Source organism: Notothenia coriiceps, unplaced genomic scaffold (assembly GCF_000735185.1).
Source record: "Notothenia coriiceps isolate Sejong01 unplaced genomic scaffold, NC01 NC01_scaffold00018999, whole genome shotgun sequence".
Taxonomy (NCBI): Eukaryota; Metazoa; Chordata; class Actinopteri; order Perciformes; family Nototheniidae; genus Notothenia; species Notothenia coriiceps.
This window is the reverse complement of record NW_011351700.1, coordinates 1579456-1591298: the sequence shown is the minus strand read 5'-3', so window position 1 is coordinate 1591298 and position 11843 is coordinate 1579456. Positions and strand designations below refer to the sequence as shown.

Sequence of the window (11843 nt, the reverse complement as noted above, 5' to 3'; positions counted from 1 at the left end):
TTACTTCTATGTTGTTATTGTTTTACATACTTTTTTTTTTGTTTGTCATATTTAGTTTATTTTTTATACCTGTGGTTTTTCATTGAGTTCCTTATATTGTTTCTCATTAATAATTACTATATATTTGACATATTCAATGGTGTGCCTTAACCCTCACTTTGTAGCTGAGGTTAGTGGAAGCCTCTCAGAAGAGATGCTCTCCTTCCCAACCTGGTTGTATGATAAAGCTTTAAATTCCGTTATGCATAGCGCTAGCTAACTCAGATGGCCTAATAACAACAGATCGCCACTGTGCTTACAACTAAAGACACAGCCACGCAAACACTGCGGCATGTGTACGGCTCCTTATGGGTACTGCAATATTTGAAGAGTTGGAGCGGCATTCCGATGCTCTCCGTCAGCACTCATTTCAGACGAGACATAACCACGTGAAGACCTATGGTGAAGTTACGCTCGTGTTGTGTTCAAGGAACCTGTCCTTGGCCAGGAAAAACAGGCACTCGCTTGTTTAATTATTTTGCGATCTAGATTTCTTCTTCTTTTTTGAAGTGAGAAGTTGTCCGTCAGTCGGACGGACGGACCCCCCCCAAAACGAAAACTCTTCGGTTCTCCACGAATTACACAAGTCACCCAAATCAGCGTTAAAAAAGCGGGAGGCGCCGAAAAGCGACTAATTTGCATCACTGCAGACAGCACCTTGCACAGGTGTGCCTTAGGCTGGTGATCTTTGTTCAGTGTAAATAGAGATATGTATCATGAAGGCAGAGGGTAGCAGACGTACAGTGCTCACTTCTTCCCATCCAACATATAAAGTGAGGAATGACACTGACAAAAGGTGAGTGACCCTAAACACAGGACCGGGACTCTGCCTCCTTGCTTGGTCGGGCCGCTCAACGGTCAGTCTCACAGTGACATTACAGCATTTCATTCTTCAGCTCGGGGCCTGGGACGTCACTGTATCTGTGGATATGATTAGAAAGCAGTGAAGGGAAACCTTGGAAAGCGGCGGTGAGGTTAGGGCTGTTTCCTCCGGGGTTTCCAAACTTCACGTGTTTGTCCGTCCACCAGGCGATGCCCGTGGTGTTCAGGAGGATCTGGACCTTTGTGCCGTTGGGGTCGTTGTAAAACAGCTCCAACGTGTCTGCAGATAAAGAAAGGAAAGACAGAGGGTTAGAAACGACTCCTTAAATCATACTCGGAGGCCCGGACACACCGAGCCCATTTCCGCCGTGGATAGATGTCTGGCCTAGGGATGCATATCGGTGACTTTTTTACGATACCGATACTCAACCGATACATATCGTGATACTTTGAAAATGTATCATCCCACAATGACTCCCATGAAGCGCTTTACGATATAGTTCACATGTCAAATGAATATTAAATTCAATTGTGGGACTTCTTGGAGCTTTTAGTAGGTTACTGAACAAACAATGAAAAATACATTAAAAATATGAAGAAAACCGATCATGGAATATCTTTTATAACACCCGCCATCAGGTGTGCCGCGTGAATAGCACATCTTATCTATGCAAACAGACCGTTATAGCACCGTTAGAATTCATGTTAAACCTGAGATTCAACGAGAGAACAAACAAAAAGCCGACATCGAGCTAATAGTAGTTATTAAGAATGACAGCTAACCGAAAGGCTCAGACGTTCGGGAGGATGGTGACGAGCGTTGCTAGGCAATCAAGCCTATCACCGAAGCGGGGCGCGCGATCTGATTGGCTGGCGGATGTCAACAATATGGTGCAGCCCACACTCCACATTGACTCGTTTGTGGAGTTCGTAATTTGACGGTTTGGGCCCGAGTTTAAGGATATTACAGCTTACTTTTAAATTAAATAAAAAAACTTTTAGATTTCTTTTTAAAAGTATCGAAACTGGATCTGATTTCGGTACGGTATACCGTAGCCACCGGTATCCGGTATTTCGACCGGATACCGGTATGCATCCCTAGTCTTGCCGTCGATGAGCGTCCTGTCGCCCTACTCAGATTGGTGTGACCCGCACCGTTGTGTGTTTTCGGCCGTGCCGACACCTTCCGCCCCCGATTCAACATGTCGAATCGGGGAGCTGACGGCAAAATAAATCACTCCGATTGGCTGTTCAGCTGCCTGTCAGTGTTATGATGTTGTATATTAATATAATCTTGGATTATAATTACTGATGCATGGAATGTGGTGGCAGCAGTACTTTAAGGTTGCCAGCCACAATGCTTAAATAGTTTCTATCTGCATCAGGGAGCTGAAGGTTGTTGCCTCTTTTGAATGAGGAATACACACTACAGCCGCCTGCTGGTAAGGAGAGTTATTGCCACTCACGCATGCGCAGTGCGTACGTGCTACTTGGCTGTCGGCTGAAGTCTTTGCGGTGTGTTCCAGTGCGACTGTTGGCCAAGACGCAGGAGAGGTGAGACGACACAACAATCGGGTCGGTCGGGACGTGTTCTCTGGTGTCACTTTGGTGTGTCTGGGCCTTTAGATGCAAATCACCCCCGAAACAAAGTGTTCTGTCGCAGCATCAGGAATAAAACCACCAGACGGTTTCATCCCACAGGCCATACGCTCATTAAACACCTGAACTCTGTAAAGACCATCCATTACATTCATCTGTTTACGTCTTTCTAATTATTTATCTTTATATCATATTCCATGTACTTGACTCTTTCTATTGTATTTGTATTTACACATCTCAAAACATTCTCTTGCACTAGAAATGTTTTCAGATTCAAACTCTGGTTTCCTCTCTGGATTCACGGGAGGAGATGACCTTACACGTGGCCATCTTTTATCCATATTCACAACGAGACGTTACAGTGATGTCATACAGCCTGAAAGGAACTGGGCATGCCGGGAGGAATTTACACCAAAAGAAAAGTACGGCTCAACTGAAAAACTAAATATTTTTCACATACTTAGTTTTTAACTAACTCTCTAAACTCTAGTTGTATCTGTTCTATGTCCTATATGTTCATGTTGCTCAGTTGGAGGGGACTTCAGTTGCTCGTCTCCAGATCCACACTGCAGCTGCTGAGCACATGGTGACAAAGCCTTGAACCTAGCAGGAGAGCGGCTCACCGTTGAACATGCTGTTGGCGATGGCTCCACACGGAGCGATGGGTTTTTTCTCGTGGAAAGCGTACGGCTCACACTCCTTACTGGGTTCCTGAGAGAAGAGGAAGAGGAGAGGAAGAGAAGAGGAAGAGAAGGGGAAGAGAAGGGGAAGAGAAGAGGAAGAGAACAGGAAGAGAACAGGAAGAGAAGGGGTGAGAATACTGAATGTTCCTTCTGTATCAGAGCAGCACGTGATAACAGAGGTGTAGCTGTGTACGTAGCCGGATGTCTAACTACACGGATGACGCTCATGAGACACTGTGTTGAAGTTATGATAGTTATGTTCCTAAGATTGGCATGATGACCCTAGAGCAGTGCTTCTCAAAGTGTGGGTGGTCCGTGAGCGCCCCCTAGTGGTCCGTGAATATATTGGTAAAATTTCACATTTTAAATAAATTACTTTATTTAAGTTTTCCGTGTTTCACTGAGTCTCACCATCAGAGATTTGGGGTCTCCGTTCAGCTGGCTGTCGTCTCTGGACTTGACGTAGCGACGGTGATTCTGGTAGAAGTTGGAGAGGCCGTAATACACGTAGACGTTGCTCTGTGGATCAAAGACAAATCTGGATCACTGGAAGTGTAGAGGACAAAATCATAAGGGAATAAACGAGAAAAATGTAACTGTCGCTGAGGCACCAGCGAGCAAATCAAGTAAGATGGCCCTTTATTAATGCCCGTGGGGAAATTCAGTAGTTTAACAGCAACAGGGATATATTGAAAAACAGGACAGCACAGATCCACACAAGATTAAAAAATAAAGTAGCATCCCATAATCCCCTCTGTTTCAGCCCCGTTTCAAAAGTGCTGATTCTCTGTCTGTTACTTTAAGGCTCCTTCACACGGACACCAAAGAACACGTCCCAACGGACCGACTGTTGTGTCGCCTCACCTCTCCTTGGCCAAACAGTCACACTGGACATGAAGAAGAGGGGACACATGTTGATGTAGAAGAGACATGAAGAAGAGGGGACACATGTTGATGTAGAAGAGACATGAAGAAGAGGGGACACATGTTGATGTAGAAGAGACATGAAGAAGAGGGGACACATGTTGATGTAGAAGAGACATGAAGAAGAGGGGACACATGTTGATGTAGAAGAGACATGAAGAAGAGGGGACACATGTTGATGTAGAAGAGACATGAAGAAGAGGGGACACATGTTGATGTAGAAGAGACATGGAGAAGAGGGGACACATGTTGATGTAGAAGAGACATGAAGAAGAGGGGACACATGCTGATGTAGAAGAGACATGAAGAAGAGGGGACACATGTTGATGTAGAAGAGACATGAAGAAGAGGGGACACATGTTGATGTAGAAGAGACATGAAGAAGAGGGGACACATGTTGATGTAGAAGAGACATGAAGAAGAGGGGACACATGTTGATGTAGAAGAGACATGAAGAAGAGGGGACACATGTTGATGTAGAAGAGACATGAAGAAGAGGGGACACATGTTGATGTAGAGAGACATGAGGAAGTGGATTTTGCAGAATAGGTGACCTCTAAGGACAGTAAGGAAGTATTTGTACTCCACTATCTCCCACCTCTGCGTTGCGTCTCTCACCTCGTACGGCTGCTCCAGGTAGAAGGGGATGGAGCAGGTGCACGGCTGGCTGCTGTTCCAGCTGAAGCTCTGGGAGCAGTTGAAGCACGGACTGGAAGCATCTACTCCTGTGTAATCAATCTGAAAACACGCAGGGAAATGTTATCCATACAGAACTGTGCAAAACCTTAGCTTCAGGTCGCCTTCCACAAAGTCATTCAAACCAGCTGCGCTGAAATGGACCAATCTGCCCAATGACTTTTACTGTCGCTACTTTAACTATATTTGTATGATAATACTTTTATACTTTTACTTGAGTAACATTGTGAATGCAGGACTTTTACTGTAAGAGAGTATTCCTACTCAGGTACTTCTACTTTAACTCAAGAACAAGATCTGAGCACTTCTACTTTTACTGAAGTACAAGATCTGAGTACTTCTACTTTAACTACAAGATCTGAGTACTTCTACTTTAACTCAAGAACAAGATCTGAGTACTTCTACTTTTACTCAAGAACAAGATCTGAGTACTTCTACTTTAACTAGTACAAGATCTGAGTACTTCTACTTTAACTACAAGATCTGAGTACTTCTACTTTAACTACAAGATCTGAGTACTTCTACTTTTACTCAAGTACTAGATCTGAGTACTTCTACTTTTACTCAAGTACAATATCTGAGTACTTCTAATGTAACTAAAGTACAGATCTGAGTACTTCTACTGTAACTAAAGTACAGATCTGAGTACTTCTACTGTAACTAAAGTACAAGATCTGAGTACTTATACTGTAACTAAAGTACAGATCTGAGTACTTCTCCCACCTCTGGTTATTATAACGGTTATATGGCTGATTTAACACCAACATGTCACCTCGAACTCCTTGATGTTGTTAGAGGTGACGAAGAGTCCGATGCCGATGGGGATGAAGAGCAGTCCGATAATGAAGAAGGCAGGCAGCACGGTGCCCGCGGTGAGGATGGGCTGCCAGGCCGGGAGTCTCTGCTGCTTAAAGGCCGTGTTCTCCGGCTTCCTGCTCCTCAGAGTCCCGGGTCCGGACACCGTGATGTGACCGTCCTCCTCTTTTGCGGTGTAACTGGACGCCATCATTGTTTCTGCTGTCGATCAACACCAACGGCTCTCACAACTTGTAAACACAACGGGATTTAAAGTAAACACAACCAGATGTAACGCTTTAGATGAGACATGTAACGAGTTGATGTCTTAAATCTATTAATGGCGTTGTCATTTGTTTAAAGTTTGTTATTTATATGATTTAATCCGTCGTTTTTTTTTGTATCATCAGCTTCTGAGCTAGTTAGCTCTCTCAGGAAGAACACAAACAACTGACGTAAAACGTGTTGACGTCACGCCTCCTTCTTCTTTTTTGGGTTGTTTTTAATGGCGGTTGGCAAACAGCTTAATAGCGCATTACCGCCACCTTTCTGTTGTTGCTCAAAACCAACGTCTCTCGCAACTTGTGCAGTAAACACAACCGGATTTAAAAGTAAACACAACCAGATGTAACGCTTTATATGAGAAATAAAACGAGTTTATGTTAAATCTATAAATGGTGTTGTCATTTGTTTTAATTTGATTATTTAGGGGATTTAATCCATGTTTTATGTTTTAAAAAAAAGTATATTCAACTGAGAGACCATATGAAGATGTAAGAAAGGTTGTCATTGTGTCATTTCTATTTTTAATAAATACATCCACCAACACGAATCCTCTTTTCTAATTTTCCAATAATCTGAGAATTTTAAAACCATCATGTAACACTCAAGTCCGTGTAGCTTCGTTTCAATTGTTGTATTTCTTTAACTGGTAGGTAAGCAGACTGCAATGCAATATTAAATAACATCACAAAGTAAAGTTCTACAAAAATCCCATCACACATCTCCAACATTTCCCCTGGTGGTTTCACTACATTAATAACATGTTTTTTAAGTTATAAAGGCTTTTGCTTTAAGGATTTTCCTTTAAATTGCAATTGCTTAATTTTTGTGAATATTCTTCAAGCAACTTTTTATTTTTAAAATCATGATTTATGACTAAACATATTTATATATATATATANTTGTACTTGAGTAAAAGTAGAAGCACTCAGATCTTGTACTAGAATAAAAGTAGAAGTACTCAGATATTGCACTTGAGTAAAAGTAGAAGTACTCAGGTCTTGTACTTGAGTAAAAGTAGAAGTACTCAGGTCTTGTACTTGAGTAAAAGTAGAAGTACTCAGATCTTGTACTTGAGTAAAAGTAATAGTACTTGTAGTAGTGTAGTGTAGGAATACTCTGTTACAGTAAAAGTCCTGCATTCAAAATGTTCCTCAAGTAAAAGTAGAAAAGTATTATCATCAAAATATAGTTAAAGTAGCGACAGTAAAAGTAGTCATTGTGCAGATTAGTCCATTTCAGAATAATAGATATGATATGTTTTATAATGATTGATCATGAAAGTGCTCTCAAAGCTGGTAAAGGTGCAGCTAGTTTGAATGACTTTGTATACTGCAGGGTAGCTTGTGGATTTACCTTGGGCGACTGTGGCTGTGAGGCAGAGTCCTGCACGGGTCTGATTTTCAAGACCCGCTCCCGCCCCGCACCCGCGACGTGCAATACCGAACCCGCCCCGCTACCCGCACATATTACCAATTAGTTCCGCAACCCGACCCGACCCGTCGGCACAGGATCCGCAACCCGACCCGAACCCGCATATATATAAGCAGTGAAAACGTGCAATTATTAACACACGCAGTTGCATGTTTGGCTCAAAAAACGTGGGATGTTGGTTATTTTCTCCATCTAGGAGGACACCAAAAGCCTCCAAGACGTTGGATTTCGCTCTTGAGGAAGTGTTGGAAAATGCTGTATTCTCCGCTGGAGAGCTTCACCTCAGTCATTCAGAATGTGGCGCGCTCAGCAGCAGATAGATGCGCTGCAGAGGTTATGATTATGCTCGGTCCCGCGGGGGAGAGGTCTGAGGATTTAAACATTAAACTAAATTATTATTATTTAAATATATTTATTATGCAACACCCGCAANCCAATGGAATTTAAAATTGACACAGGAGCTGATGTCAGCATCTTATGTGAGGCAGAGTCCTGCACGGGTCTGATTTTCAAGACCCGGTGCGGGACGGGAGCGGGTCTTGAAAATCAGACCCGTGCAGGACTCTGCCTCACATAAGATGCTGACATCAGCTCCTGTGTCAATTTTAAATTCCATTGGAGTAGAATCCACCTGGAGCTGGACTGTCCACTGCTCTTTCTCATCTGCACTGCACACTGAGCCTAAGAAAGAAGGGGTCTCCTAGTCCCTGTGATCTCATTCACTGATCTATTGCTATTTCCGCACACTCTGGCCTATTTTATTGTACTTGTGACATGTAGCTTTAACATGCTGTGAAGCATGTCGCAACACTGTCGTAACAGCCTTAACTCTGTATGCATTGCATGCATATATGTGACAATAAAGTGCTAGGCAATTGTTCAATCTTTGATCAAAATCATGATGGTCTTGTGCAATGTCCATATTCCAGTATGCACAATATTTGGAAGCAGAATATGTGAAAATATAAAAATATTTGCTGTAGGTGCTGCAGATTGTTTTATGACTTATTAAAAAATAAATTGCGACATAATCATTTTATTATATTTTGTAGTGACTTATGCTTTCAAAATAATCACCCCTCCAATATTTAAGGTCATATTGTAATTGAAATCGTGTCACAATAATTGCAATTAGTTATTTTTTTCTAAATCGTGCAACCCTTAATACATAAACTGAATTAAATCGTTTTTTTATTAGAAGTGCTCATTTTGTCCAGACAATGTTGAACTAACCCCAGTACAAGCTTTAACTCCAGCTGATCACTTAGGATCTAGTAAATACTGTTGTCAGCATACACTTGATTATCTTTGCTGTGTTTTTCTTTTTTTGATGACAGTACAATACCTCTCCTGTTTGTGGGTGGTTTTTGTGTTTCTACATGTCCTGTGAGCTATATGGCAGTTAGGTTGTTCTCTGGGCTCTCAAATAATACCTTCTCTAAGCAGCCCTTGGGCCTCTCAGCGGATCTGCTGGCTATAAATAATGGCACATATGTCACCGTGCTCTTGGCTGAGTACACTAAGCCCAATCCTGAGCTCCAGAGGCACCAGCAGAGAGCTGCGTCTCAGCCTTAACTGAGACCTGGACACAGACTACAGCACACACCATCCACATCCTCCTGTACCTCTCATTTATGGCTGCTCATTATCAGTCTCTCCGGCCAGTCCCTGACTCCGCCTCTACTCTGCTCCCTGTGCAGAGATGGATGAGCAGCATTAGTAGCAGCTTGTTTGTTTAACAGTATCGTATGTGCTGTTAGAAGTCCAATCAGTGTGAGCAGCAGGAGACAGGAGCGCCACTCTGGTACAGTTTGTTGAGTCATCCGGGCTTTAGGCAACAGCACAGCAAGTCGTGTACACACATGAATCATAGTTTGTGTGACTGACCCCCTGTTAGCCAGTGATGCGATTGACAGCCTGTTTACTCCCACAAGAAAGCAATAATAAAGTCTTATGGCTAGGACATGTGCTGTGACTGGAATTGTGTTACATGTGTGGTTTTGAGTGCAGGCAGTAAGTGGGTCCCAATGTGAAGTCATTTTTAAAGCAGAGCCCGAATGATGCTCTGAGAAAGGTCAACAAGTTGAGTGTGGAAATGGTGGACCCTTCTCACGCTCAACATCTGTGACAATTGATTGCTGTTGCTTTGGTCAACACAGCACCGTACAACGAACACAAGTGTGTGTTCACTATTTTAGTAACCTACCACTATACTTGTGTCGAAAAGAAGCCAGCCCTTATTGTAGGGATATTTGAGCAGTAATAATTTGATACCGCTAACAATCATTCTAGCTAGCTAAGGACAATGTTATGTCGTGCCGACCAAGTCCCCATACTGTCCTAGGTACAAGGCGCCTTCTGTATGCACTACGTGTGCTAGATCAGGGCCAAACTATTAATTTAAATGTGATAACATTTCAATAAAGCTATACTTTTCAAGTCAATTCAATTGGAAGTGAATTGTGTATCTCAATACCAATAAAATAAATAAATACAAATCCCATCATAATCATTTTAATATGTCTTTTGATGAATGAAATGAATACAAGAATAACGATGCAAAAATTATCATTTATTCCCATATTAAGTCTCGAACATTGTATACATTATTGTAAACATTCATTATTTACCTAGGAAGCAGAATAAGTAGGAGATATGTGAATTGAATATAAAACACTGAGTAAATTGTTAAAAATGTTAACATGTTGGACGTCTAACTAACTTGAGGTTGTGACTTAAGAGGGGATGATATGTAAGGGAAAATGTCCCGACCAGACTGTTGTAGCTGTATACTACATTGTAAATGATACTAGATTAGGCTGGAAGTAGCTCAGTCTGTATGGACTTGACCTGGGAACCGAAGGGTCACCAGTTCACCAGTTCCCGAGTGCCCCGATCGGCCCAAAGCACTGGGTGTGGACTGGAAGTAGCTCAGTCTGTATGGACTTGACCTGGGAACCGAAGGGTCACCAGTTCTCGAGTGCGCCGATCGGCCCGAAGCAGTGGGTGAGGACTGGTAGCTGGAGATGAGCCTCTTCACCTCTTGGGCACTGCATAATGTGCCTGACTTTAGGTGTCCTGAACCAAGGCGCCATAACCCAAACTGCTCCCTGACGCCGTGAAACATGGCAACCTCTTCGCTCTGGCACGCCCCCATAATACAATTCATGTGTTTGTGCATGTGGTTTATTCAGACCTTATGTGCAAGTGTGTATTTGTACTGTAAAACTAAATAGGGAAAAACTGAATATCCCCTTGTGGATTAACAAAATGGCGCCTTCTTCTTCTATCCACATTACTGATACACATATATAAAAAATCTCACTGTGTTAATAGTTTGTAGAAAAAAAACAGTTTACCCTACAATATTGTTGCATAATGTTCTCCATTTGCCCATGCCCATAAATGTACCAAAATGCAGTACAGTGTCAACAAAGACCTGAACAACCACTGATTCAACTAGAGGTCACCATGTTTCTGCCCACTGGTGATGACTGACTAGTAACCCAGTAACGACCCTTGTCTTGGACCAGACGTAGCCTTGCTGCTGCAGAGAGAGGGGGGGTGCCCTGCGGCCGGTGTAGCTTTATTGTCACCGTTCGCCTGAACCACTGTTGGGACGCTCAGTAAAGAGGCAGCCACTGAGTCAGTTACAGCAGCCGGGCACCGGGCTGGAAGGAATAAGAGACTGAAGGTAGAAAGGGCAATGCACTGGATGACTCTCATCTTTTGCTACGGACGGCTGCACTGTCCCCTCATTTGCCATTGATTCTGCCTCTCGCTGAACATCCCTAAAGCTGGGATTATATAGCCATGCCTGCCAGTTCTTTAGCCTCAATAAGAATGGATATTTATGAGAGTCAAGTGTTCATTCTCCTGACGGATCTGCCTGGGACAAAGTGAGTGTGTGTGTGAGTGTGTGTCCTTGGCAGGCTGGGAGGAAGTAACATGCAGCATGTCGGGGCAGCTGAGCCTTCTCTAGGTGGCGGAGGCAGCATTTGGGTTGGTGCTGTGGTGCCCATATGCCCTCCACCTGCCTGAACTAACACATGACCATCTGGGAGAGATTAGCATTTCATGCTCCAGTGTCCACAAAAGGATTACACTGTCCTTTTAAAAAAATGAAGTCCAAAACGTTTGCTTTTTGATTACCTCAATATCAAATGCCAATAAGTAAAAGAGAACATTTATTTCAATAAGATGTTTTTTACTCAAGTGTATTATGTAAGACAACAGAACAATGTGACCAAGATATTTAGGATCAGAAATGATTTTATTGATATGAAAACCTGCCTTTCACTCAGCATATTCAGGCAGCAGCCTATACACCAGCAATGAATCACTTACTACAATTTAAAAAAAGTAGAAATCAAATCTGTCCGTTTTAGTTTAATACACACACAGTAAGCTCACACACACCATTTTTTGAACATATAGGTTCACCTACTGAATTAAAACCAGAACAAATGAAGCAAAGAAAGTGAAAACCATAAAGCAGATTCAGGCAGTAGGCGTATAGATTCACACTTAAGGTATTAGCCTGCAGAACAGTACAGCTAGAGAAGAGAT

General features: G+C 42.6%; 1 protein-coding gene across 1 annotated transcript in view; it reads right to left on the bottom strand.

The window, feature by feature from the left end:
* LOC104951461 (cell cycle control protein 50A-like) overlaps positions 1-6017 on the bottom strand; it is an 8657-nt gene extending 2640 nt beyond the window's left edge. Inside the window, exons 1-5 of the mRNA XM_010778119.1 lie at positions 5536-6017; positions 4686-4805; positions 3555-3662; positions 3084-3171; positions 995-1141 (exon numbers count right to left, since the gene is read on the bottom strand). Of these exons, the coding sequence (XP_010776421.1) occupies positions 995-1141; positions 3084-3171; positions 3555-3662; positions 4686-4805; positions 5536-5772 (700 nt within the window). The 5' untranslated portion in view covers positions 5773-6017. The remainder of the gene's footprint in view (positions 1-994; positions 1142-3083; positions 3172-3554; positions 3663-4685; positions 4806-5535) is intronic.
* Between the last annotated feature and the right edge of the window lie 5826 nt (positions 6018-11843).